We start from the raw sequence: 27,894 nt of genomic DNA on the forward strand, positions 1-27,894 counted from the left end.
ACATGTAAAGGATTTCCCCGCCCTAAAAAGAGGCGGAAGGTTGATTCAGAGTTTACGTGTTTCAGAGGAGGGCACGCGCACGCGCACGCGCACACGGCTGAGTCGCGCCTCATATCGATCAGGCGCTGCTTCCGTCGGTTTCCCGATGAGCAGCTCGTTCCCCACCGTCTCCGAGCTCGCTGCGGAGGCTCGGCGCGTGTATGGAGAAGAGTTCGGGGGCGACGCTCCGCGCGCAGCGGCGTGCGCCCCGGGGAGGGTCAACCTGATCGGGGAGCACACGGACTACAACCAGGGCCTGGTCCTCCCCATGGTAACGGCCTCATATCAGGAAGCGTGTTCAATATAAATCCAAGAAGAAGAAAAGCAGCGAGCAAACATCTTGTAGTTTGTAGTCAGGAATAAATCAGCTGTTCGGTGACGCAGCTCGGACCTGCAGGAAGAGCAGATGAAGCAGCTTGAAGTGATTTTATTTCAACATGTACAGTTTGAAGTGATTTTATTCTTCTGTCGTTTTCATGGTTTCGTCTTCAGGTCTCGACTCTGTAATGTTGAATTTGACAAAAACGCAGAACTCGATGTTTCGGGATGTTTTTCTGGTGAAGATAACCGCCCTGCTGGGTTTGTGTTTATCAGGCGCTGCCCCTGGTCACTGTGGTGGTCGGGAGTCAAACCTCTGGCAAGGACGTTACCGTGGTAACGGCAGCAAAGGATGCTGACGAGCCTCGGAGAGTTACCTTCAGTCTGCCCAGTGATGGATCAACGCTCGCTCCAGGCTTACCCGGATGGGCAAACTACGTGAAAGGTGTTATCCAGCATCACCGGGGTAAACAAACCAGCAGCGACTGTACACAGCTTCACCGGCTGTTAGAGAGAGAGTTACTGTTAAACACACCAGCAGCGACTGTACACAGCTTCACCGGCTGTTAGAGAGAGAGTTACTGTTAAACAAACCAGCAGCGACTGTACACAGCTTCACCCGGCTGTTAGAGAGAGAGTTACTGTTAAACAAACCAGCAGCGACTGTACACAGCTTCACCCGGCTGTTAGAGAGAGAGTTACTGTTAAACAAACCAGCAGCGACTGTACACAGCTTCACCCGGCTGTTAGAGAGAGAGTTACTGTTAAACAAACCGGCAGCGACTGTACACAGCTATACCCGGCTGTTAGAGAGAGAGTTACTGTTAAACAAACCGGCAGCGACTGTACACAGCTTCACCGGCTGTTAGAGAGCGAGTTACTGTTAAACAAACCGGCAGCGACTGTACACAGCTTCACCGGCTGTTAGAGAGAGAGTTACTGTTAAACAAACCGGCAGCGACTGTACACAGCTTCACCGGCTGTTAGAGAGAGAGTTACTGTTAAACACACCAGCAGCGACTGTACACAGCTTCACCCGGCTGTTAGAGAGAGAGTTACTGTTAAACAAACCAGCAGCGACTGTACACAGCTTCACCCGGCTGGTAGAGAGAGAGTTACTGTTAAACACACCAGCAGCGACTGTACACAGCTTCACCGGCTGTTAGAGAGAGAGTTACTGTTAAACACACCAGCAGCGACTGTACACAGCTTCACCGGCTGTTAGAGAGAGAGTTACTGTTAAACAAACCAGCAGCGACTGTACACAGCTTCACCGGCTGTTAGAGAGAGAGTTACTGTTAAACAAACCAGCAGCGACTGTACACAGTTTCACCCGGCTGGTAGAGAGAGAGTTACTGTTATACAAACCAGCAGCGACTGTACACAGCTTCACCGGCTGTTAGAGAGAGAGTTACTGTTAAACAAACCAGCAGCGACTGTACACAGCTTCACCCGGCTGGTAGAGAGAGAGTTACTGTTAAACAAACCGGCAGCGACTGTACACAGCTTCACCCGGCTGTTAGAGAGAGAGTTACTGTTAAACACACCAGCAGCGACTGTACACAGCTTCACCCGGCTGGTAGAGAGAGAGTTACTGTTAAACACACCAGCAGCGACTGTACACAGCTTCACCGGCTGTTAGACAGAGAGTTACTGTTAAACAAACCAGCAGCGACTGTACACAGCTTCACCCGGCTGGTAGAGAGAGAGTTACTGTTAAACAAACCGGCAGCGACTGTACACAGCTTCACCCGGCTGGTAGAGAGAGAGTTACTGTTAAACAAACCGGCAGCGACTGTACACAGCTTCACCCGGCTGGTAGAGAGAGAGTTACTGTTAAACAAACCGGCAGCGACTGTACACAGCTTCACCCGGCTGGTAGAGAGAGAGTTACTGTTAAACAAACCGGCAGCGACTGTACACAGCTTCACCCGGCTGGTAGAGAGAGAGTTACTGTTAAACAAACCGGCAGCGACTGTACACAGCTTCACCCGGCTGGTAGAGAGAGAGTTACTGTTAAACAAACCAGCAGCGACTGTACACAGCTTCACCCGGCTGGTAGAGAGAGAGTTACTAGAGAGAGAGACATTCATTTCCTCCCAGGACGTTGTGTTTTTTACCGGTATTTGTCTCTGTCTGTTTGATTGCTATAGCAACATAACTCAAAAAGTTATCTTGATGACATTTTCTGGTAATGTTGGGAATGTTTCCAGGAACAGTTAATTACATTTAGTTCATGATCCAGAAGAGATCCTGGATTATGGATCACTTTCATTAATATTGTTCATTATCTGTGTTGATTATTGATCATTGTTTAGGAAATGTGGGAAATTAGGGGTACGCTTGGGTTTGGGCCTTCTGTACATTTAATATTAGACAGATTTGTAACGAGTGTTGTCTTCGAGCTGAGTTCATTTTAACATTAAACCCATTTATGGATTCAAATATCAGATAAACTCTGATTCACTTTCACTTTTCATGGTGTATAAAGACACCAAGAACAATCTAGAACCTTCTGGTGCTGATCCAGTTAGGAGCTGCTTGGAGGAGGCCCGCAGTCTCTCTCTCTCTCTCTCTCTCTAGTGTAATCTGTGCTGTCTTTGTCTCCGCTGTGCCCCAGCTCTGCCTGTCCCAGGCTTCAGGGCGGTGATAACCAGCAGCGTCCCCCTGGGAGGAGGTCTGTCCAGCTCTGCCTCTCTGGAGGTGGCTGTCTACACATTCCTGCAGCAACTGATGCAAGGTCAGACTCTGAACCGCTTCACACTGAATCCAATGAGATCTGGAGTGAGACTGATATTCAATCAGAAGAATATCCTCTTCTGTAGGGATGGTCAAGCAAAGATGAATAATGAATCAGCAAGCCCTCCAGCTGACTCGTTTCTTTTTTTGAACTTTATTCACAGAAAGTTATTCACAAAACGAAACAACAAGTACAAATAATAATAATAAAAATAAAATAAAATAAAAAAAGCTACTACAAACAGTGTTCTGAGACCGGGCATTACACAACATAAATGAATTGCCATTGCAATAACTCAAAATGAAGGCTGGTTTGTGACATTATTGAGAAAGTTCTTGATTAAATCCCATTTTCTTTCAAAGACAGGTGTTTGTAACTGTAATAGTGCAGTCAGAAGTTCCATAGAGTATACTTGTCTTATTTTTTTGTAGGTGGTTCAGGTTTCATCCAGCAGATTGTTAAAACTTTTCTTGCACTCATTAGCAAGAGATGGAGTGTAAATGTTTGATCCTGGGAGAAACTGTCTGGGAAAATGTCCAGCAAGAAAACCAAAGGGTCCATGGAAAGATTGATTTTAAATACTGTTCTCAATGTAAATTGAACATTTTTCCAGAAGTTAAGAATAATAGGACAGTCCCAAAAGATGTGTGTTTGGTCTCCCACCAGTCCACAGTTTCTCCAGCATTTGTCGGTTGTGCTACATTTGATGAGGAAAGATTTTAAAGGTGTTGTGAAGAATCTCATTTTCATCTTCCAATCAAATTCTTTCCAAACCTGACTACCCACCCCCCTGTGACAGCCAGAACAAATACTCTCCCAAACCTCGTCTAATGTGACATTTAACTCTAATTCCCATTGTTGTTTAATATGTTGAGTATTGTCCATGATATCAGTCAGCAGCTGTTGGTAAATCAATGACACTTTTATTTCATTACTCCACCCTTTTCAACCAGATTTATAAAATGTTTCTCTATGTTTGTTGGTTCTCTTAAAATATCTTCCCAGTCAGAATGTTTTGTGATATAACTTTTTATCTGCAGGTACATGTACAAATCACTTGATGGCAAATCAAATGTACTTCCTAGTTGGGCAAAAGTTTTAAATACATTTCCTTCAAACAATTGATTCACTGTGATGAGCCCCCTCTCAGCCCATCTCCCAAATCCGCCATCTGATAAAGAAGGGAGGAACTCAATGTTTCTATTTATAGCCATCGCTCGGGATCAAACAACCTTCCCCTTCAGCTGTTTTTGAGTCTTGTTCCATATCTGTAATGTTTGTTTAACCCATAAATTTGATATGTTCGTTTTTTTCTGAGATTGCGGGCTCAGAAATGGAAGACTGGAAAGGGGAATCCCCGACAATGAATTCTTCTCCATAGACACCCACCGTGTTTCTGGGTCACAAACAATCCATGATGTTATTGCTTTTATTTGGGCTGCCCAATAAGACAGTTTAAAATTAGGTAATCTTAGGCCCCCATTTTCCTTGCTAGACATTAAAACTTTCAGGCGTATTCTTGGTCTTATGTTCTGCCAAATAAATTTTAACATCAATTTATCCAGTAACTTAAAAAAGGATTGAGGTATGAAAACAGGAAGGTTTTGGAACAGAAATAATAATCTAGGAAGAATATTCATATTTATACATGCAATTCTCCCAAAAAAAGAAATTGGAAGTATATCCCATCTATTTAGATCATTTTTTATGTCTTTCAATAATTTATCATAATTTCATGAGAACAGCTGCTTGGTTTTAGGGGTAAGAATTACGCCAAGATATCTGAACCCCTTTTCGGAGTGTCTAAATGAAACAAGATTATCCAGCTGTGACGGCCAATTTCCAGTGATCATTAATGCTTCTGATTTGTGTGTATTGATTTTATAACCTGATACTGTGCTATATTCATTAAGACTATGGATCAGGGCTGGGACAGAAATGATAGGATTCTCCAGAGACAATAAAATATCATCAGCAAAAAGCAAGTTTATGCTGGACATTGGTGTTATCTCTTGTTCCCTGTATAAGAGGATTGGATCTAATCGTTTCGGCTAATGGTTCTATACTCAGAGCAAATAATGAGGGAGACGGAACTTCCCCCTGTCTAGTACCGCGTCCCAGTGGAAAGAAATTTGAGCAATAGCCATTTACCCTCAATACGATACTTTATTAATCTGTCCCTCGGAGGGCGATTTGGTTTACAGCAGTTTGAACTGCTGCTGGTCGCAGCGTGCGCATGCGCCCGGGCGATGCGTCTTGCCTAAGGACACAACAACAGTGTACACATGTGCCTGAGCCGGGGATCGAACTGCCAACCTCTCGATCGTAGGGCGACCCTCTCAACCGCTGCGCCACTGTCACCCTCACTTGTGGTTTTGGGTTTTTATAAAAGGTTTGAACCCACTTAATAAAATTATTGTTGAAACCCATATGTCTCAGCGTCTGTTGGAGGAATCCCCAGTCCACCCGATCGAACGCCTTCTCAGCGTCCAAACTAAGAAGCATTGATGGGGTGCTCCTTCCCTGCGCCTCTGTTTGAAGGTTTAATGCCCTTCGAACATTATCAGATCCCTGTCTGTTAGTAATAAAACCTGTTTGATCAGGTTTAACAAGCTTTCTTATAACTTTTTGTATTCTGTTTGCAATGATGGCAGTAAGTATTTTGAGATCAACACAGAGGAGGCTGATGGGGCGATAAGACATACATAGAGTTGGGTCTTTGCCTTCTTTATGAATAACACTAATAATAGCTTCAGACCATGACTGAGGAGGATCACCCTCTGCCAAAGCATAGTTATAAACTTTATCCAAAAGTGGCGTAAATTCCTTCTCAAACATTTTGTAGTATTCTCCTGGAAGACCATCCACTCCTGGAGCTTTATTATTTTTAAGTTTTAAAATGCTATTTTTGATTTCTTTAGTGATTGGACCCGTTGAGAGATCAGCTTCCTCTTCAGTCAGTTTGGTAAGCTCTATAGAGTTGAGAAGTTTCTCAGTATTTTCTTTTTTATTTGGACAGCTTTCTTCTGTATATAATTCCTGGTAGTAAGTAGCAAATACTTTTGCAATATCCTCAGGTTGAAGTAAAATGTCCCCTCTGCTTGGACACTTGATTTTGTGAACCACTCTACTTGATTGTATTTTTCGCAGTTGAAATGCTCTATTGCCCTGTTCATAGTACTTTTGATTTGTGAATCGAAGCTTTATAGGTTAATCAGTCATTTGAGCTGAGTCGTTTCTTCCCCACAGATGATGGAGACAAGGTGTCCACAGCGGTGGCCTGCCAGCAGGCTGAACACACCCACGCTGGTGTTCCTTGCGGCATTATGGATCAGTTTGTGTCTGTCCTCGGGAGGGAGGGCCATGCGTTGCTTATCGACTGCAGGTAATCTAAATGAGTACACGGTTTAGGTAAAAGCAGGATGACCCATTTTTATGCACCGATATAACTTGTTTACTTGTTTGTGGTTTGTCTCAGGTCACTTGAGGCGACCCCTGTCCCTCTGAGAGACCAAGACCTGGTCATTCTCATCACCAACTCCAATGTGAGACACTCTCTGGCCGGCAGCGAGTACCCCACGAGGCGCAGACAGTGTGAGGAGGCTGCCTCCATCCTGGGGAAGGACAGTCTCCGGGACGCCACCATGGAGGACCTGGAAGGTGTGAAGTCTCACGCTCACCTGCTCTGTTTTAGCTCATTAACTGCTAACGCTAGCGATGACATCAGAGTCCGAGAGGCTCCTTCAGGTCTGAGAGACTGGCAGAGAGTTCTGATATTTATACTGTCAAATAGCGAATAGAAAGACTCCAGGGATTCGTCAGTCAGCTTTCATTACTGCCGGGGAGAATTAGCATCCACAAAGGAAATGCTAATGCTCCTGGGGAGTCTGATTGCCTTGGTGGTTTCGGTCCCTTCTTTGTTTTCTGATCCAACTGGAGTATACGTATCTAAACTCTCGACATCCCTCAGAGCTGAAGAAGCGTCTCGGATGAAGGTGAAACGTCTTCGATCTAACGTGAACGAGTCCAGCTGACTCTTCTTTTTGCAACTTCACATGACATGGTGAAGGTGAACGAGTGATTTAATATACCGTATTTTTTGGATTATACGTCGCTCCGGATTGTAGGTCGCACCAGCCAAAAAATGCATAATTAAGAAGAAAAAAACATATATAGGTCGCACTGGAGGATAAGTCGCATTTTTGGGGAAAATTTATTTGATAAAATCCAACACCAAACAACATATAGCACAAAGAACATGCTAACACGTTTACCAAAATATCAGGTTTTACTCCGAATCACGAAATCCAAGGAAATCTTCATCCTCGGTGTCACTTTTGAACAACTCCCCCAACTCGGCAGGTAGACAAGACGCCGCTTCCTCTTCTACGTCGCTTACATCAGACTCGTCGTCAGTTGCAGTTCCAATTATTCCAGCCTTTCTGAATCCCGACAGGATGGTTACGGTTGTCACTGAAGCCCATGCTTTGTCGATCCATTCAATGACTTCCAGGAAAGTTGCATGGCGCATTCTCCCGGTTGCCGTGAAGCTGTGCTCTCCATCCGTCATCCACTGCTCCCACAGGTTACGCAAAACTGACTTAAAGCTCCTATTCACGGAGATATCAAGTGGCTGGAGTATTTTGGTTAAGCCTCCAGGGATGATGGCAGGTATGGAGTTGAAAACTTTTAATTTATTTTTTAACTGTGGTGTGATGTGCGCTCTCATGCTATCCATCACAAGCAGAGCTTTGCGTGCTCTAAAGAAGCCATCCGGTCGCTTATTGTAGCACTTTGTAAGCCACAAGTTCATCATTTCTTGATCAATCCACCCTTTCGCGTTCACGGCGACTTCAACTGAGGAGGATTGGATTTTTGGCATGGTTTTTCGTTTGAAAATGACCATCGGTGGCAGTTTTGATCCGTCTCCACAACATGCCAGCACCACTGTGAAGTGTGATCTCTCATGACCAGTTGTAACGATATTCACACTTTTTTGCCCTTTCTCTGCAACACTTCGGCCCATGGGGATGTCAAAAGTGAGGGGGACCTCGTCCATGTTAATAATATGATCCGGTGTCACGTTGTGATCACTTACATGCTTTTCAATGAACGCGCGGAAACTGTCAACCTTGGCTTGGAAGTCCGCTGGCAGTTTTTGGGACAGTGTCGTCCTAGCTCTGATAGAGAGGCGTTTGCGCTGCATGAAGCGGTAACACCAAGAAGGTCCTCCCGCAAAGCCGTTTATATTCACCTCCTTGGCAACCACCTGGGCGCGGAGACGCAACTGCACCGTTGACAAACCTCTCCCAGCAGCACGTTGTTCAAGCACCCATGCGTGAACTCGTTCCTCCAACTGCGGCCACCTAGCTTGTCGCCCGCGATTAGCTTTCTTTGTTTTCTTCATTTCAGTAAGCGTAACCTCCGCTTTTCGCCAGTCCCTTACAAGTTTTTCGCTCACTCCAAACTTTCTTTCTGCTGCTCGATTGCCGTTTTCGGCTCCATATTTCACTATCTGAAGCTTGTAAGCCGCGGAATATGACTTTCTTTTCGGCGACATTTTCATTCAGCCCTTCTAATTTGTGTTTTTAGATAACAGGTGTGACAGATAACTCTGAACCTCCAGAAACCGCGACAGATTCTGACGGGTCACAGAGTTCCCTGTAACACCTGTTATAGAAATGTGTAGGCTACTGTCTCTGCGCTCACAGATTTTGTAAAAAAAAGCATATATAAGTCGCTCCGATTTATAAGTCGCACCCCCGACCAAACTATGAAAAAAACCGCGACTTATAATCCGGAAAATACGGTACTTGTAGTGAAAATGTCAAATTCACCAGTCTTCTACAGAATGTCAGTCCTTTCTATTTTCTCAGATCCTTTAGAAACGGTAAAATAAACAGCATGACCTCTATAATTAGGCCCGAGCCTAAACTACTCTGCAGCTGATTGGCTACAGGTTCTTATCTGATGCTACAATCCCACCATGCCCTGTTTGAAATGGCTCCTTCACAGTTGCTGAACTGGAAATGTAAGTGACATTCCCAGTTGATGCCTTCTCCTTTATCCCCGTTTCAGGAGGAGGGTGTGGCTTGGGCTTTGTGTGTGTGTGTGTGTGTGTGTGTGTACACGCTGAGAGAGTGAGCTCTGCTTGTCAAACATTGACAGGACACTGATCATTACGAGCTCACACAGGCTGAGTAAAATGAGAACGCATGGCATTCAGCGAGCCTGTCCGTGCGGTTTTAACGGACGTCTCGTTTCAGAGGCGAGGGACAGACTGGATGACGTCACCTATCGCAGAGCTCGTCACGTGATCGAGGAGATCGAGAGAACTGCTCGAGCTGCCAAAGCCCTGGAGGGAGGAGCCTACGAGGAGTTTGGCCGCCTGATGGTGGAGAGCCACAACTCCCTGAGGTAGAGCTGAAGCAGCCGTAGCACAGCTGTCACACCTGGGGCGGAGCGAGTCAGGTGTGCTGATGTCCCCTGGCCAGAGACCTGTATGAGGTGAGCTGCAGGGAGCTGGACGAGCTGGTGTCGGCAGTGTATTGGCAATAGAATAATTACTAAACATAATGACAATTATATAAATTGATAATTGCAAGAGCAATCAAGTAATCATTAAGTGGAGATTAAACAATGTTAAGTAATTGATCTACAGGGACGGTTAGTCGGACAATAACTGTCTGCAGAGGTTCCCATTCACGCTTCACCGAAAGACCTTCGTGTGCGGCAGAGTTTTCGTGATAAACAGTTCTGGACTGCATCTCCGTGTTTGACACTTAGTCTCCTTGTTTGACACTTAGTTTCCTTGTTTAACACTTAGTCTCCTTGTTTGACACTTAGAAATTATGACTTCCTCCCACATGGTTACTTAGAGTTTCCCTTGTATAAACACCTGCCTGCTGTTCCAAGAACCAAAGAATGTGTGCCTATATAAGCGAGATGTGCTCACTGTCCTGGGCTTCAGTCGGACAACCGGTGTTCTGCTTGTATGACTGAAGCCCCAAAGCTTTGGTAGAATAATAAAGACCAATCTCACATAATCATGTGTCTTTATTATACATTTATTTAAAGTAACAGAAAACTGCCAACACAACTTGGTGTCAGAAGTGGGATGCCCTGGCTGGCCGCCGGAGTCTGGGTGAACAGTGAAGGCCACCAGATCTGTAGCAGATCTGCCTCTGAGTCCGATCGGCGTTACGGGGAGAGGACTGTTCGCACTGACTTCTGGTCGCCACCACGGGTCTAAATAAAAGAAAAAGGAAGCCTCCAACGATTTACTGGTAAGAAAAATTTAATGTTTACACTTGTTAACTGCTTTCCATTTTTCCTCATAATAATTGCTAGGGTATTGATGTCCAGACGAGACGCCGGTGTTTCAGGACTCCAAGTGATAAGTCCCCCGGGGCCTCTGAGTGAGAAAGGGGAAACGTCAGCAAGCTCGCTACGCACACAAAGTGGTAGCTGGAGATAGAGGCACTGCTCGCCCGAGGTATTCTGATTAGGTACTGAGTATCTGGCCGAGGCACTGCGCTCGTTGCTGACGGCCACTAGAGACGTCTAGTTGGTTATTGGTGCACTGCTCGCCCGAGATATTCTGATTAGGTATTGAATATCTGGCCGAGGCAACCGCTGGAGATGGGATCTTCAAGCGGCAGACAAATGAAGGATTCTGATGATCAGGTGGTCTGGACATCACCAATAACTGTCGACATGCAAAGGAAATACGGTAAGGAAAGTGTTAACTGTCTCCCGCATTTCGTATCTCGATATGGCTTCCCGAACACTGGGAGCCTGAGTAGTCGCCAGCTGGCCGTTTTAAGAAGTAAGGTTGACCTGGAGAAAACTGTACTGCTCCAGAAGAATTCAGTAAAGACTGCTGAATTAGCTGCATGGGAGGAACGTAATAAATGCCTTAAGATGTGGGAGACAGAGAGCCGCCTCCGTACTGAAAAAGGGAAACCAAAGGAAACATGGAAAGCAGAAATAAAAGTGAATGATCAGGTAGCCAGAATTACCGAGGTAACTCCTAATCAAATCAATTTTGATTCTAAACCTGCAGCTTCCGTCCCCCCACCTTGTTCTAATAATAATCCCTTTCTTCCTCTCCTTTCTTCTCATCTCTATCCGAGTTTGGGACTCGCGGGTCTTTCTGGACCGGCACCGATGGAGGACTGGGCCCCACCTCCGCGCCGCCAAAGGCCGACAGCACCTCCGTCCACGGCTGCTCCACCACCCCCGTCTGCGTCCTCCACCCCTTCATTTGCCTCTACTGCCACTCTGAGCGGCGGCTCTTCCATCACTCGTTCTGGCCTGTTATATGGAGCCCCGAAGCCTGAGCCAGAGATACGGGCCCCTATGATTGAATACCCCGGGCCTGATGGTGTCCCTGTCCTGGTCCATCGTCACTTGGATCAGGACCTGATGGCTGCTGCAAAAACATCTCTCCCTGATCTGGACCAGGGAGGTTGCCGCTGGGCAAGGGCATTCCTTGTTTTCTGTCAGTGCTGGCGCCCCACCGGTCCTGAAATGACTCGCCTCCTTCGGACCACCATGGGTCCTGAACATTACAACAATATCCGGGAGGCGGTAGAGGCCGAAGACCATCTCGCACTGAGAGCCCGGAGTGCTGACTGGGAACGGGACGGCCCCTGGGAACGATATATTGCAGCAATCTGCGCAGCCGTCCAACAAAAGTTTCCTGTAAAGGTAGACATGTCTAAATTGCATGATTGCCGTCAAAGCCCTACTGAGACCGTCGGATCCTATTTGGACCGATTAGACACCATCTGCCAAGCTCACAGTGGTCACGAACGTGACGTAGACAGTCTTCAGGAATCTGCCTATGAAGCTATCTTTAAATCATGTTTTTTTAATGGCCTGCGAACCCCCCTTCAAGCTTACGTTCGCACCAGTCTCATCGGGGGATGGGCTAATAATAGACTGGCTGCTTGCGTGCGTCACGCCAAACATGCTGAAGCACAAGAAACTAAAAAAAAACAGGAGAGAGCTGGTTCTGCTGAAATTGCCGCTTTGACCACACTGGATGTTCTGCAGTCGTCCAACGCTGCACTGACCGCCATGCTCCAGACCAACATGCCTCCTCCAAGGGGACGCGGACCCCGAACAGGCCCTCCTTTCAGTGATAACAGAAGGAGGGATTTTGCCCCTTTTCCCCCTCCAACCCATGGTTCTGATGTCTGCTTCCTCTGTGGAAACCTTGGACACTGGTCTGCTGACTGTCCCCAACGACGGTGGAATAGAGGGAGGAATGGCCGCCAACGGTTCCGAGGTGATGGTTTCCGCCGTGGTGGACGTGGAGGTGGCCCGGGCTCCTTCGCTGCTGGCTCCGACTGACTGACCGTCGAACAGCCCTCGGACAGTGAGATGCACACACACACACACACGTTAGTATTGCCGGTTAAACCACAGGCACCTGCGAATACTACTGGTGATGTTCATAACCCTTATGCCTTTTTAAGACATGCAGCTTATCAAACTTTGCCCTCAATTACTCTTCTTGTTAATAACGTCGCTGTTCCCTTCCTAGTCGATTCTGGTGCCACCCATTCCCTCATCCGCTCTGATGCAGGTGTTCCTCTAGTTCCTAATGGGGAAATGAATAGCTCCCTTAGTGCTTCTGGTTCTGTCACCTCTGAGCCTTTATCCCAACCGGCTCTCTGCATTTGGCCTGTAGATGATGATACTGTCACGGTCCCTCACAGTTTTGTCATGTCCGAATTATGCCCCATCAATCTCTTGGGCCGTGATCTTATGACCCAATTCCGTATGGTTCTTACGTGCACCCCTGATGGCATCGCCATAACGCGCATGCGCCCCGACTGTCCTGACTACGGCTCTGACGTTGTGCCTTCTGACTTTTCTGACCCTTCCTGTCTGCTGACTGATGTCTCTCAGATTGATGCACGTTCTTTGTTTGTATACAACTGGTCATTGAATGAAACTGATGGTCAGATCTTGTTGAACTCTGCCATGCCCTTTATTGACACATCTCATTGTGTCATGTCCGCCTCTGCCCTGCATTGCACCACACACGTGACTCATGGTCCGGACCTAGACTTTGAAAACTTTTTTTTTGATGTTGCTGATATTTCTGACATACTTTCTGTGACTGATGTGTTCTTTAATTCTATGTTCACCGCGGTTGTGGTGAATCTCAACCCTGTTCAGCTACAATTTTTTGATGTCGCCTTTTCTTTTCCTCACATCTCAGTATCAAGACATGGGAGCCTTCACTGGAAGGATTTGGGCCTCTTTGTGAACACTGCTGTGGCGGCCACTGACTGGTCAGCTCCAAATACCGATGGTGTCCGTTTCTCCGCCTCCTGCCAAACGTTCAGGTTTCCTTTGTCCTCCTGTGTCTCTTCTCTGAGAACTGTCACGCTCTCCGCAGCCATTTCTCCTGTTCTCCTCTGCCCAGCTGTGGATCCTCTGAGTGTGTCTCCCCTCCTCTCTCGGGTCCCCCCCTCGCTCTGGGCCGCCCATAAACATGATGTAGGCCTGATAAAGAACTGTCAGCCTGTCTCCCTCATCCCTAAATCCTCTTTCCGCCCCAGGCGTCGCCAGTATCCCCTCCGGAAGGAAGCCGAACAGGGTGTCACACCTGTTTTTGATTCCCTTTTAGATGCTGGTATCATTATTCCCTGCCCTGATTCTCCTGTTCAAACCCCCATCTTTCCTGTCAGAAAGAGCCGCCCACCTGGCCAACCCACAGAATGGCGTTTCGTTCAGGACCTGCAGGCGGTCAATGCTGCCATCTCCCCTCCCACCGCCCAAGTCCCAAACCCATATGTCATTCTCTCCCTGATTCCCTCCGGCTCTTCCTGGTTTTCTGTTGTTGATCTCAGTAACGCCTTCTTTTCCGTTCCTGTCCACTCTGATTCTCAATTTTGGCTCGCTTTCCACTTCAAGGGTTCCCAGTATACCTGGACACGGTTACCACAGGGGTTGACCTGCAGCCCCCACTATTTTTGTCAGGCCCTGGCAAAAAGCTTACGCGGGCTGAACCTGATTGAGGGTTCTGTTCTTTTGCAGTATGTCGACGATCTGCTTCTTGCTGCACCCACCAAATTACAATGTGAAACTGACACGTTGGCCTTGCTTTGCCACCTGGCTGACCAGGGTCACAAAGCATCGCTCTCTAAACTCCAATTTGTTCAACAGGAAGTGGTCTTTCTGGGTCATGTTATCAATCCGGCTGGTAAATCCTTGTCCACGCGGCGGGTGGAGGCTATCGTTCACTCTCCTAAGCCTGTCACAACGAAACAACTGCTCTCCTTCCTGGGCATGACGTCCTACTGCAGGGCCTTCGTTCCTAACTACTCTGAAATTGAGGCTCCTCTTCGTGCTATTGCCCATGTGCCTGGTCTCACCCCCTCCTCCGCTGTGACGTGGAATCAGGCAGCTGAGGCCTCCTTTGTCTCTCTCAAACAGGCCCTCCAGAGTGCCCCTACGCTGGGCATCCCTGACCCTGAAAGACCCTTCGTGTTGTATGTTGACGAAAAATCTGGCTGCATGACCTCTGTCTTGTTGCAGGCGCATGGTGACCGCCTTCGACCCTGTGGTTATTTCTCTAAGAAACTGGACCCTGTTGCCCAGGGATTTCCTGCCTGCCTTCGTGCTGTCGCGGCCAGCGAGGTCGCGGTTATGGCAGTTCGGGAAATTACTGGGTTTGCTCCTGTCACTGTCTTTGCACCTCACTGTGTCTCCTCTATCCTTAACCAACAACGCACCGCTCACCTCACCAGTTCTCGGTGGTTGAAATACAACACGACTCTCCTGGGCCTGCCTGATGTCACTGTCAAGCGGTGCACTACACTCAATCCAGCCACGCTTCTTCCTCTTCCTGATGACGGTGACCCGCATTCCTGTGTTGCGATCCTTGACGCTATTTGTACGCCTCGCCCTGATCTCTCCTCTGCCCCTCTCTCCAACCCTGATTGTGTGTTTTATGTGGATGGTTCTGCCTCTCGTGACCCACACACGGGTCTCGCCCGGGTTGGGTTTGCGGTGGTGGATGACCACTCCGTTGTCTCTTCTTCCTCCCTTCCGGGCAACCTCTCTGCTCAGGCAGCGGAATTGGTCGCTCTAACTGCGGCCTGCCGTCTGGCTGCGGGCCTTTCTGTCACCATTCACACTGACTCTCGGTATGCCTTTGGCGTGGTGCATGATTTTGGCGCCCTCTGGCGCCATAGGAAATTCCTTAAGTCCGACGGGAAGCCCATCCGTCATGGTCTTCTTGTCGCTGACCTCCTGGATGCCATCCTTTTGCCTTCGCGTGTTGCTGTCTGTAAGTGTGCTGCACACACTTCCTCTTCTGATTCCGTTGCCAAGGGCAACGCGCGTGCTGATGCTGCTGCTAAGGCTGCTGCCTTTCGCACCCCTTGTCCTTCCTCTGCTTCCTTCCTCCTGTCTGCCCCCCCCTCTGACTCTGTGGTTTCCCTTTCTGATGTCTCTCAGCTTGTTACCCCTGCGGACATTTCCGCCTGGCGCTCTGCGGGGGCTTCTCTTGTGGGTGATGTTTGGCTCGGCCCTGATGGCAAGCCGTGCCTCCCTCGGACCCTGTTTTTGCCCTATGCTAAATTGACCCATGGGTTGGACCATGTGTCAAAAGGGGGAATGACTCTGGCCATACAGCAGCATTGGTTCACAAAGGGGTTCAACATGTTTGCTTCCAAGTTTTGTAAAAATTGTTTGATTTGTGCTCAACACAATGTTGGACGGACGCGTCCATTAACTCGCCAAGCTGCCCATCCGACACCACAGAGGCCCTTCCAACATTTAATGATGGATTTTGTGGAACTCTCTCCATGTGAAGGGAAGAAACACTGCTTGGTTATTGTTGACATGTTTTCAAAATGGGTTGAAGCCTTTCCTACCAAACACCAATCTGCATCAGCAGTAGCGAAAGCTTTAATCACTGACATCATTCCACGATGGGGGATCCCTGAACTGATCTCCTCAGACAATGGTTCACACTTTGCTAACAAAATACTTTCAGAACTCAGTGACAGGTTACAGATTAACCTGAAGAAACACTGCAGCTACCATCCACAATCTGGGGGAGCTGTGGAACGGGAAAACGGCATTTTGAAATCAAAACTGGTAAAATGCTGTGCTGAGACCGAACTTTCCTGGATCAAATGTTTGCCTCTTGTCCTGATGCAAATGAGACTCAGAGTTAGACCTAAGCATAACTTATCTCCCTTTGAGATTCTGTTTGGACGACCTCCAAACACGGGGTTGACACCCAACCCGACTACTCCTTGGCCGACTGCCTTGTTTGATGATTCAATGATCCAATACTGCATTACCCTCACACAGGTGTTGACTAGAACCCGAGAGAGAGTTGGAGCTGCCCTCCCCACGGCTGCTGACACGCCGCTCCACCCTATCCTGCCTGGTGACTTCGTATTGGTGAAAAACACGCGCAGGAAGACCTGGAAACATCAGCGCTGGTTGGGCCCGTTCCAGGTTCAGCTGACCACCCACACCGCTGTGAAGGTTGCAGAACGACCAACGTGGGTTCACGCCACTCACTGCAAACTCCTGCCCCACACACCATCGCTGCCAGATGTTCCGGCTGTGTCCCCTCCGCCCGCCTGTTGAGGACCTCACCACGACCGACTCAGCATCGCTGGCCGCCATCCCGGAGGTGACGACTGCAGAGGTTCTACTCAACTCCGACCAGGATCTGCCCTGCCCACCGAGCCCGTTGTTGCCGGAGACCTCCCAGACGCAGGGCTTCCAGATCATCGCTCCTCCTGCTGTTCGAGTTCCTGGGTCCTGCAGCCTGGGCGACTCCAGGATGCCTCTAATGTCTGACGCTGCGCCGATCGCTATTCAACGGCCAACATCTTGGACGAAGAGGTTTCTCCGCTGGTTTCCCTGTTACATCGCTATGGCATTGCTGATCCTGGTGCCCCTCCTTTGGGTTATCCTCGGCCCACAACCATCTCTCCCACCCCCTGTGCACACCACCCTTCCTGATGCCGCTGCTTTTCGACCTCCTGCCCCAGCTCGTCAATCTCGTCGACTTCGTTGGGCAGGAGAGGGACCACACCACGAAGATACAGGACATTATAATCATCCTTTCATGCATAACTCCTGGTACCGATATTCTGTCTTTCAAGCGAAACAACATAATCGTACTAATTGTTACGTGTGCTCATGGTTTCCTTTTTCGGCTTCACAGCCTCGCCTGACTGCTCTGCCTTTTCCCGATATGAAGGTGTCTGAGTGCTTTGCTTATCTCAGTGCTTCCGTAGACTATAAGGACGAGGGAAACCGTCTTGAATGTGCTGCTAACACTTATTCTGTCCTGAACAACCGACTCGGTGACAGCAGTGTCGCTTCTCCAACACGTTTCGCATCCTTTAACAGATCTCGCCCTTTTCCTGTCTGTTATGTCGGCTGGGGTAAGACGCCCGTTGGTTTCTTACCACCATATATGTGTGCTGCTGTACGTGCTGCTGAGATTGACCTTCTCCATCCCTGTGCATGCAATGAGTCCCTTACCCCCCTTGCCCGTGCTGATTGGGGAAGATGTATGACCCGGCTTATGCATGTCCACTCTGTCCATTATGAAACCCACTGGGGTTCTTTTAAACTTTGTCCTTCCGGCTATCGCTGTAATAATTTCTCCGCCCCTGGCAAGTTTGAAGGCCCCTTTTCTGCCCCCAACAGACTCCCACTCTACAATGGCACTTACATCCTCACTGGAGGGACATGGTTATGTGGTAATTCCCTGTTTGATTCTCTCCCTCCATGTTGGCACGGAGTGTGTGCCCCAGTCCATGTGACGGACCATACCTTCATTGTCTCTGCTGAACGGCAACATCCTGATCATACGCGCTCCAGGCGGACACTCATCTCTGGGCTAACCTACAGTCCCCATGACAGTCTCTATGGCACGGATGTCCCTCAAGAATTCAAGCACTGGTCCACTGGCAGCAAGATCGCCCTCTCCCTTTTTCCTTGGGTGGGCGTGGCGAAGAACGTTCTCCGTCTAGAAACGATTGACTATAGATTTAAATCTTTTGTTAACATGTCTCTCAAGGCTATCTCAGGAATCCGGACAGAACTCACCGCTTTGAGGCTTGTGGCCCTACAAAACCGCATGGTGCTTGATTTGCTTGCAGCCCCTCGGGGTGGGGTGTGTGTGGTGGTGGGCTCTTCGTGTTGTTCCTATGTTCCTGACAATGATGCTGCCGGCCAAGTCATTGAACAGGCCCTTCAGAACATGACTCGTCTTCGAGATGCTATGAGTAGGGATGGGACCCCAGAACCGGACTGGCTCTCTTTCCTCTGGATGTCATGGCGCTCACTCCTGCTGAAGACCAGTATCATCCTCCTTGTTGTGCTGCTTTTCCTCGCCTGTGGTGTTCCCCTCATCCGTTCCTGTGTCTTTCAGTTCGTTTCCACAGCTGTTCGCCGAAGCCAGCCTGGCGTCACTGCCACCGTCTTCTATACGGCCCCTTACCCCCCTACCGACGACGATTCCGATGTCACCCTTGTTGCCTGACTGATGATTTTCTCTTATATGCTGCTTTCTTCTTCTCAAGTTTTTTACTTGTCTCCTTGACTAATCGTTTATCTTTCTGTCTGCTTGTCTTTGCCTCTATTTACTCACCTCACGTATAATCATGTGTTTTGCCTACATGTTTGACTTGTCTATGGTTCACAAAAACGCCGCGACTGTCTTGTATGCGGTGTGATATCTCGCTGCTTTTGGTTCTCTCTGTCCTATCTTCTTTATTTTTAGTGATCACTTTTTGATGTGATCAAAGGGGGAAAGTGTATTGGCAATAGAATAATTACTAAACATAATGACAATTATATAAATTGATAATTGCAAGAGCAATCAAGTAATCATTAAGTGGAGATTAAACAATGTTAAGTAATTGATCTACAGGGACGGTTAGTCGGACAATAACTGTCTGCAGAGGTTCCCATTCACGCTTCACCGAAAGACCTTCGTGTGCGGCAGAGTTTTCGTGATAAACAGTTCTGGACTGCATCTCCGTGTTTGACACTTAGTCTCCTTGTTTGACACTTAGTTTCCTTGTTTAACACTTAGTCTCCTTGTTTGACACTTAGAAATTATGACTTCCTCCCACATGGTTACTTAGAGTTTCCCTTGTATAAACACCTGCCTGCTGTTCCAAGAACCAAAGAATGTGTGCCTATATAAGCGAGATGTGCTCACTGTCCTGGGCTTCAGTCGGACAACCGGTGTTCTGCTTGTATGACTGAAGCCCCAAAGCTTTGGTAGAATAATAAAGACCAATCTCACATAATCATGTGTCTTTATTATACATTTATTTAAAGTAACAGAAAACTGCCAACACAGCAGCCATGGAGGTGGAGGGGGTGTTTGGCAGCCGGATGACGGGTGGAGGATTCGGGGGATGCACCGTGACTCTGCTGCAGACCAGCGCGACTGAGAGGACTATCCTCCACGTGCAGGTTAAAACACACACGCAATATGCACACAATGGTAACGCACACCTTTCTCTTTCTGCCACCCTGCTGGGTTCCACACTGTGTGTACGCAGGTCAGTCAATAAGACTTATCATTAAAACCGGAATTTATTCATTTCAATTTAGCAAAAACCTCATTCTCATTTCGAATGTTACATTTTAGTTTCTTTGAATTCCGGTTTGTCTCCGTATCTATTGGTTAAATGATCAGATCAGGTCTGCTCATTGGTGTAAACTGTTGAGGTATCTGCTGATGAGGATGGACTCAGGAGAATCTACCAGTGGGTCGGGTTTGGTTTGTCCATTCCCAGTGAACTCCTCAGAGGAGCGGCTCCCATTGTAAATATAGAAGACTGGCGTCGGCAAACAACACGACCGATCTTTGATACTGATCCGGTTAGTTTCTGGACCTTGGTGTTGAACATGAACAGAGTATAATCATTTATAAATGGTTCTTACGAGCACACACACATCTGGACTGCAGGCAGGCTCGTTGGGGTCTCTCTTTGCGTTCAGTTTCCTGATAAGGTACCGGTATATAGTATATATAATACAGTAATACCTTGACATACGAGTATACTTCCGTCCTGGGCCGAGCTCGTAACTCAAATCACTCGTCTGTCAAATAAATGTTTCCCATATAAAATAGCTGAAAACAATTGAATCCGTTCCGGCGTCTAAAAACACTCAAATCAACGTTAATAACGATGGAAATAAAACATTTCTAATTGTTATATAGATACACACAGTGATATAATAAATGATATACAGTATTACTGTAATATAAAATGTGTTATTATGAGTTTTACCTTCGAGACAGACGATAGTACTAACAGCGGTGAGGAGGAGGAGGGGGCGTTGGACGGTACGTAGACACTTTATGCAGTAATTGTACTTTACAGGTACTCGTACATAAACTTAGACGTAGTAGTTCTGCCTCTGGAAGGCTTTGTGTTCTAGACAGAATTCTTCTGGTTGAGGATTGTACACATCGTCCATGTACTCCGCTCGTACTGGCGTGTCCCATCACTTATGGACACCACGGTCACGTCGATGGATCATTTCATGCTTCATCTTCATCATCATCATCGTCTTTTCTCATCACTGCCGTCCTCACCAGGACCAATCACTGATCAGGAAAACTCACAGGTACAGCCAGAATCAGGACGGAAGGTGGGGAACACCTGAACTGGACCAGTGAAGCTAGCTAGCAGCGGTCGGCCCTCTAGCGCCACCATCTGGAAGCTACTCGTATCTCAGATTTATGCTCGTGTCTCAAAGCAAAACATTGCTCGCAGGGTTGGGGTGTCTCGGAACACTCGTATGTTGAGGTATTACTGTACTTAATCAAATACTGAGTGAAGAATATATTCAAACGATTCTATTGCAGTTTTATTCTCTTTGTCTTTGTCTGATTCCGTTCGTTTGTTCATGGCAGATAGAAAGCGCTCTTCATCGTTCTTGCTGTCGCTTTAAGGGCCGTTTGCCCATTCCTCGGTGTCTTGCTCAGACAGCTCCAGTGTGTGTGTGTGTGTGTGTGTGTGTGTGAGAGCGCTGAGAATAAAAGCCAGCTTCATGGAGACAGAAGTATTAGCATGCTGGTCTGGTCACGATGGTCCTGAGTCAAACTGAAGCCCCCCCCCATTCAGAGTCCTGCAGGACACGCATCAGCAAAGGTTGAAACTGAATCCCAGAGAAGCTTTGGACTTGATGGATTATCAGCTTTGAGGTAGCGTCTCTCTATCGGCTCGACCCTCTGGGTTAATGAAGCTTCGGTTTTGGGGGCTGGTTTGCCAGACGTCCTCGCACCCCCCCTCACTTCGCCGTGTCCTGGCTACCGGCTCGCTCACTGGAAACGAAAGACAAACTGGAATCTTCCACGTCCAGCCGTCTTCAGCATTCCTGGATCCTGGAGCGCTCGCCAGAGAGGGCTTCTCACGATTCCAACAATCAGCGCGGCGCCTTCGCGATGCTGAGCCTCAACTCGCCAGCCAGCAGCAGGAACGCTCTCCGAGACCCGGTTTCTTTGAACGTGGGCGGGGAGCTTTACACGACGTCCCTGGCTACGCTGACGCGTTGCCGTGATTCAATGCTAAGTGCTATGTTCACTGGGCAAAGCCCCGGACTCAGAGATGACCGGGGAAATGTTTTCATTGACCGTGACGGTAAGGTGTTCAGGTACATCCTGAACTATCTGCGCTCCAGCTCGCTGGACCTGCCGGAGGGCTTCACAGAGCTCGCACTGCTGCGGAGGGAGGCTGACTTCTTCCAGATTTGCCCCCTGCTGGAGGAGATTGGCCACCGCGAGGCATCGGGGCCTCTCAGCGCTAGAGGGGGGCCGCTAGGAGCCATGGTTACGGTGCATGTTGCTTCCAAGGTACATGTCATAACGTTAGACGCGTGTGTCAATCGGATGCTGAATCTAATCCGTTTACCTCGTGGGACCTAGAAAGACACTGGAGGGAACGCAACAAGCACTGATCGACATTACGCCCAACCACGTGTGTGTGTGTGTGTGTGTGTGTGTGTGTGAGATCGGCGAGTATTGATCGGTGTGTGTCTGAGATCGGTGAGTATTGATCGGTATGTGTCTGAGATCGGTGAGTATTGATGGGTGTGTGTGTGAGATCGGTGAGTATTGATGGGTGTGTCTGTGAGATCGGCAAGTATTGATGGGTGTGTGTCTGAGATCGGTGAGTATTGATCGGTGTGTGTCTGAGATCGGTGAGTATTGATCGGTGTGTGTGTGAGATCGGCGAGTATTGATGGGTGTGTGTGTGAGATCGGCGAGTATTGATGGGTGTGTGTGTGAGATCGGCGAGTATTGATGGGTGTGTGTGTGAGATCGGCGAGTATTGATGGGTGTGTGTGTGAGATCGGTGAGTATTGATCGGTGTGTGTGTGAGATCGGCGAGTATTGATGGGTGTGTGTGTGAGATCGGCGAGTATTGATGGGTGTGTGTGTGAGATCGGCGAGTATTGATGGGTGTGTGTGTGAGATCGGTGAGTATTGATCGGTGTGTGTCTGAGATCGGCGAGTATTGATCGGTGTGTGTCTGAGATCGGCGAGTATTGATGGGTGTGTGTGTGAGATCGGTGAGTATTGATCGGTGTGTGTCTGAGATCGGTGAGTATTGATGGGTGTGTGTGTGAGATCGGCGAGTATTGATGGGTGTGTGTGTGAGATTGGCGAGTATTGATGGGTGTGTGTGTGAGATCGGTGAGTATTGATCGGTGTGTGTGTGAGATCGGTGAGTATTGATGGGTGTGTGTGTGAGATCGGCGAGTATTGATTGGTGTGTGTGTGAGATCGGCGAGTATCGATCGGTGTGTGTGTGTGAGATTGGCGAGTATTGATCGGTGTGTGTGTGAGATCGGCGAGTATCGATCGGTGTGTGTGAGATCGGCGAGTATTGATCAGTGTGTGTGTGAGATCGGTGAGTATTGATGGGTGTGTGTGTGTGAGATCGGCGAGTATTGATGGGTGTGTGTGTGAGATCGGTGAGTATTGATCGGTGTGTGTGTGAGATCGGCGAGTATTGATGGGTGTGTGTGTGAGATCGGCGAGTATTGATCGGTGTGTGTCTGAGATCGGTGAGTATTGATCGGTGTGTGTCTGAGATCGGTGAGTATTGATCGGTGTGTGTGTGTGAGATCGGTGAGTATTGATCGGTGTGTGTGTGAGATCGGCGAGTATTGATGGGTGTGTGTGTGAGATCGGCGAGTATTGATGGGTGTGTGTGTGAGATCGGCGAGTATTGATCGGTGTGTGTCTGAGATCGGCGAGTATTGATGGGTGTGTGTGTGAGATCGGCGAGTATTGATGGGTGTGTGTGTGAGATCGGTGAGTCTTGATGGGTGTGTGTGTGAGATCGGCGAGTATTGATCGGTGTGTGTGTGAGATCGGCGAGTATTGATGGGTGTGTGTGTGAGATCGGTGAGTATTGATGGGTGTGTGTGTGAGATCGGTGAGTATTGATGGGTGTGTGTGTGAGATCGGTGAGTATTGATGGGTGTGTGTGTGAGATCGGCGAGTATTGATGGGTGTGTGTGTGAGATCGGCGAGTATTGATGGGTGTGTGTGTGAGATCGGTGAGTATTGATCGGTGTGTGTCTGAGATCGGCGAGTATTGATCGGTGTGTGTCTGAGATCGGCGAGTATTGATGGGTGTGTGTGTGAGATCGGTGAGTATTGATCGGTGTGTGTCTGAGATCGGTGAGTATTGATGGGTGTGTGTGTGAGATCGGCGAGTATTGATGGGTGTGTGTGTGAGATTGGCGAGTATTGATGGGTGTGTGTGTGAGATCGGTGAGTATTGATCGGTGTGTGTGTGAGATCGGTGAGTATTGATGGGTGTGTGTGTGAGATCGGCGAGTATTGATCGGTGTGTGTGTGAGATCGGCGAGTATCGATCGGTGTGTGTGTGTGAGATCGGCGAGTATTGATCGGTGTGTGTGTGAGATCGGTGAGTATTGATGGGTGTGTGTGTGTGAGATCGGCGAGTATTGATCAGTGTGTGTGTGAGATCGGTGAGTATTGATGGGTGTGTGTGTGTGAGATCGGCGAGTATTGATGGGTGTGTGTGTGAGATCGGTGAGTATTGATCGGTGTGTGTGAGAGATCGGCGAGTATTGATGGGTGTGTGTGTGAGATCGGTGAGTATTGATCGGTGTGTGTGTGAGATTGGCGAGTATGGATGGGTGTGTGTGTGAGATCGGCGAGTATTGATCGGTGTGTGTGTGTGAGATCGGCGAGTATTGATCGGTGTGTGTGTGTGAGATCGGCGAGTATTGATGGGTGTGTGTGTGAGATCGGTGAGTATTGATCGGTGTGTGTGTGAGATCGGTGAGTATTGATCGGTGTGTGTGTGAGATCGGCGAGTATTGATGGGTGTGTGTGTGAGATCGGCGAGTATTGATGGGTGTGTGTGTGAGATCGGCGAGTATTGATGGGTGTGTGTGTGAGATCGGCGAGTATTGATCGGTGTGTGTGTGTGAGATCGGCGAGTATTGATCGGTGTGTGTGTGAGATCGGCGAGTATTGATGGGTGTGTGTGTGAGATCGGCGAGTATTGATGGGTGTGTGTGTGAGATCGGCGAGTATTGATGGGTGTGTGTGTGAGGTCGGCGAGTCTTGATGGGTGTGTGTGTGAGATCAGCGAGTATTGATCGGTGTGTGTGTGAGATCGGCGAGTATTGATGGGTGTGTGTGTGAGATCGGTGAGTATTGATGGGTGTGTGTGTGAGATCGGCGAGTATTGATGGGTGTGTGTGAGATCGGCGAGTATTGATCGGGGTGTGTGTGAGATCGGCGAGTATTGATGGGTGTGTGTGTGAGATCGGCGAGTATTGATGGGTGTGTGTGCGAGATCGGTGAGTATTGATTGGTGTGTGTGTGAGATCGGTGAGTATTGATGGGTGTGTGTGTGAGATCGGTGAGTATTGATGGGTGTGTGTGTGAGATCGGTGAGTATTGATCGGTGTGTGTGTGAGATCGGCGAGTATTGATCGGTGTGTGTGTGTGAGATCGGTGAGTATTGATCGGTGTGTGTGAGATGTTTAGGGTTCTAACTCAATAACTGCCATCCTAGTTATGACTTTATTTTGCTTAACGCACGTTTCAAACTCACCGCCCAATTGTCAAATTTGAAGTTGAATCCTGGTGAAATATCTGAAATAAACACTGTTCAAAATGCAAAACGAACCCCTAGAGGGCGCTATATATAGATTATATATATAGAGAGAGAGAGACATATAGATATATGAATGAAGGCATTTGCGATCCACCACTGCGTTATGGTGGAGCAGCGTCATCGAGACGTTCTAATCCTCCATCTTGCTCCACCCTGGCTGCAGCGTGGAGCTTCAGGAATGTTTCGTGGACGACGAAACATCACACCTGTGGCTATTTTCCTACCGTTTGATATCAGTCAGCTGGAAGTTGGCGTGTGGCTGGCTGCAAGCGTTAGCTTTATATTTAGCACCAGACACGAGCGCTCTGGCTCTTATCAGACATGGACAGGAAGTTGCTAAGGGCTGTCTGATAGTGTCGAACTCTTCATTGGGTCTGAATTTAAATGTGCTGACGTAGATTTCTGGCCTTTTTAACCCTTTGAGTCATAATAAGAGGATGTTGAGGGACCGGTTCTTTGCCTGCACTCTGGAGACGGGGTAGTCTCTCTCTCTCTCTCTCTCTCTCTCTTATTCTAGGTCCGTGTTCTCCACTTTAACTTACGCCATGGCCCAGAAAACTATGAACTTCGTACATGCTCAGTGCGAGCCTTCACAGTGGACCTCTTTTGTACCTGGAGAGCCTTCCTGGCGCTGCTCTGTGAGCATTTCTCCTACAGAACATCCCAGGGTCTCGCCAGCCCCCGTCCGTGCAACCCAAGGCAGAACAGGCTGAAACTCGAGTGGGTGCCGAAGCCTGAAGAACTACCACAGGATCAATATGACAAGCAGCGCTATCACGGCCTCGCCGTGCCTCACCCTGAGGCCAAGCCTTCAGATGACATCATGAACGTGCAGTGGAGCGCGTGTGAGGTCACAGACATGCAGGGTTTTGTGGAGGAGCTGCTGAAGGTGTCCCTGGCTGAAGGATTCAAGGTTGATCTTGTGACTCCTGACCCGGCGGATATTCTTAACTGTACCTCACTGAGGCTCGTCAAGAGCTAAACGCTACGCAAGCTAAAAGTAGCAGCAGTGTGGAAGTGATGATCTGTGGATTCGGTCTTTGGTTGAGCTTTGGTAATCTGCTCCTGTTTCTTGGATGGTGGTTTGGTTATTAGATTTAAAGTTATTAATAAGGTGCATTATTGCTCAGAGCATCAAAATGTTTTGATGTTTAAAGTTTGCAGCTTTATATTCCCAGACTTGTTGCTTCATCATAACAATCCTTAAAACCATTAAAATGTTTAAAGTGATTTTTTTTTTAATCAGCGTTAATAAACATGTCGAAATAGGAAAAAAAAGTGCTCTTTGTTTAGACATTTAGAAAAGCACGATGATTAAAATCTAGACATGAGGTAAATGTCGGGTGGCGCTGTGGGTAGTGCTGCACCTCACAGCAAGGAGGTTCTTGTGCAGCGTTTATATGTTCTCACTTTGTCTGCGTGGGTTCTCCGGGTTCTCCGGGTTTCCTCTCACCACTGAAAACATGACGCTTGGGTGAATCGGTCACTCCAAATCGTCCGTAGGTGTGTGAGTGGTTGGTTTTCGTGTGACCCTGCGATGCGCTGGCGACACGTCCGGGGTGTACCCCGCCGCTTGCCTGTTGTCAGCTGGGATGGGCTCCAGCAACACCGGTGACCCCGCAAGTCAGATAACAAGAAGATGGATGGATGTTCAGTGCCTTCTCGTCACCATAGCGACAGGAGCACCTGGCCTGCAGACCACGCCCACCCGAACATCAGCTCACTGCTTCAAGCTGTCCAATCAGATCTGTCACTTGATTAGGTGTGATGTCATTGCTTTATACATTATTAATAAACATGTTGTCACACATGCCGTTTGTCAACGACATCTTTGGAAAACAGAAACAAAGTCTATTCAGGGCACAAAATGTCGTTTCCTTCGCTTGGACTTTCTGTCGATCAAAAAACAATGACGACAGATGGCATTTGCCGATATCCTCGTTAAACAGGTTGTGATCAGTGTTGCTCGGTCAGGAGAGAAGCACAAACCCTAACCCCCCTGGATCAGGGCGCCCCCCCCAGCACCAATAGAGCTTTAGGTTATTTAAATGATTGCTTTGTGTTGCTCAGTTTTCTGCCTATTTGACTTAAATAGAAATGTCCAAATGGAGCTGTTAGAGAGGTCTCTAAAAGCCGGACCGGAGCACGATTTCATGTTCATGAAAGCCGACAGCCCTTTGGATGACTTCCGGGGGTGGGGGGGTTATGGAGTGAGTGTAATTTTAGTTGGGAGGAAGCGGTAGCAAAGGAAGTTCGGACGGGGAAAAGATGCGTCTCGGCTGAAGGGGAAGGATGTCTCGTTGAAAACGGACCCAGGAGTTCTTTCCTCCGTCTCTGAACTTCCTTCCTGGGATCTGGTTTATGCTTTTCACAAACTGCACATCTGCCGACGTGGAAATGCATTGGTCGCTCTTCATTGTGAGTGATTTGTGTAACATTAAGTTCCCTCATGTTTATTCTCTCCTCAACAGGAGCGATTCGGTGGAACCCCAACTTTCTACGTCACAACTCCTTCAGACGGCGCTCGGGCTCTCAGTCTGCTGTGATCGCTGTCGTCTCACCTGTTAGAAGCGCATCCATCCCCCCCCCCCCCCCCAC

The 27,894-nt window shown here is 48.3% G+C and overlaps 2 protein-coding genes across 3 annotated transcripts; both read left to right on the forward strand.

The window, feature by feature from the left end:
• The first annotated feature begins 76 nt into the window (after window positions 1–76).
• Window positions 77–27,894, forward strand: galk1 (galactokinase 1). 2 transcript variants are annotated; one of them, XM_068754607.1, is made up of 10 exons: window positions 77–310; window positions 634–823; window positions 2,978–3,097; window positions 6,347–6,482; window positions 6,576–6,757; window positions 9,364–9,514; window positions 9,592–9,640; window position 10,448; window positions 19,476–19,588; window positions 27,768–27,894. In XM_068754607.1, the coding sequence occupies exons 1-10, from the start codon at window positions 146–148 to the stop codon at window positions 27,840–27,842; spliced, it is 1,182 nt and encodes a 393-aa protein (XP_068610708.1). In that variant the 5' UTR covers window positions 77–145; the 3' UTR covers window positions 27,843–27,894. The 2 variants fall into 2 exon arrangements, with proteins under 2 accessions (XP_068610708.1, XP_068610707.1); XM_068754606.1 differs by lacking the exon at window position 10,448 and having other exon boundaries at window positions 9,592–9,637; window positions 19,472–19,588.
• LOC137910336 (BTB/POZ domain-containing protein KCTD21-like) lies at window positions 21,573–26,340 on the forward strand. Its single transcript, XM_068754773.1, has 2 exons — window positions 21,573–21,980; window positions 25,814–26,340. The coding sequence occupies exons 1-2, from the start codon at window positions 21,573–21,575 to the stop codon at window positions 26,276–26,278; spliced, it is 873 nt and encodes a 290-aa protein (XP_068610874.1). The 3' UTR covers window positions 26,279–26,340.

The sequence above is a fragment of the Brachionichthys hirsutus genome, chromosome 21, assembly GCF_040956055.1.
Source record: "Brachionichthys hirsutus isolate HB-005 chromosome 21, CSIRO-AGI_Bhir_v1, whole genome shotgun sequence".
NCBI lineage: Eukaryota > Metazoa > Chordata > Actinopteri > Lophiiformes > Brachionichthyidae > Brachionichthys > Brachionichthys hirsutus.

What these genes read in the sequence shown, in the direction of transcription:
- galk1 (XM_068754607.1), top strand. Translation starts at nt 146, where the DNA reads ATGAGCAGCTCGTTCCCCACCGTCTCCGAGCTCGCTGCGGAGGCTCGG. An exon ending in CACCATGGAGGACCTGGAAG is followed by an intron (nt 6,758 to 9,363) that starts GTGTGAAGTCTC and finishes GTCTCGTTTCAG; the next exon opens with AGGCGAGGGACAGACTGGAT. An exon ending in GAGAGCCACAACTCCCTGAG is followed by an intron (nt 9,515 to 9,591) that starts GTAGAGCTGAAG and finishes TCCCCTGGCCAG; the next exon opens with AGACCTGTATGAGGTGAGCT.
- LOC137910336 (XM_068754773.1), top strand. Translation starts at nt 21,573, where the DNA reads ATGCTGAGCCTCAACTCGCCAGCCAGCAGCAGGAACGCTCTCCGAGAC. An exon ending in CGGTGCATGTTGCTTCCAAG is followed by an intron (nt 21,981 to 25,813) that starts GTACATGTCATA and finishes CTCTTATTCTAG; the next exon opens with GTCCGTGTTCTCCACTTTAA.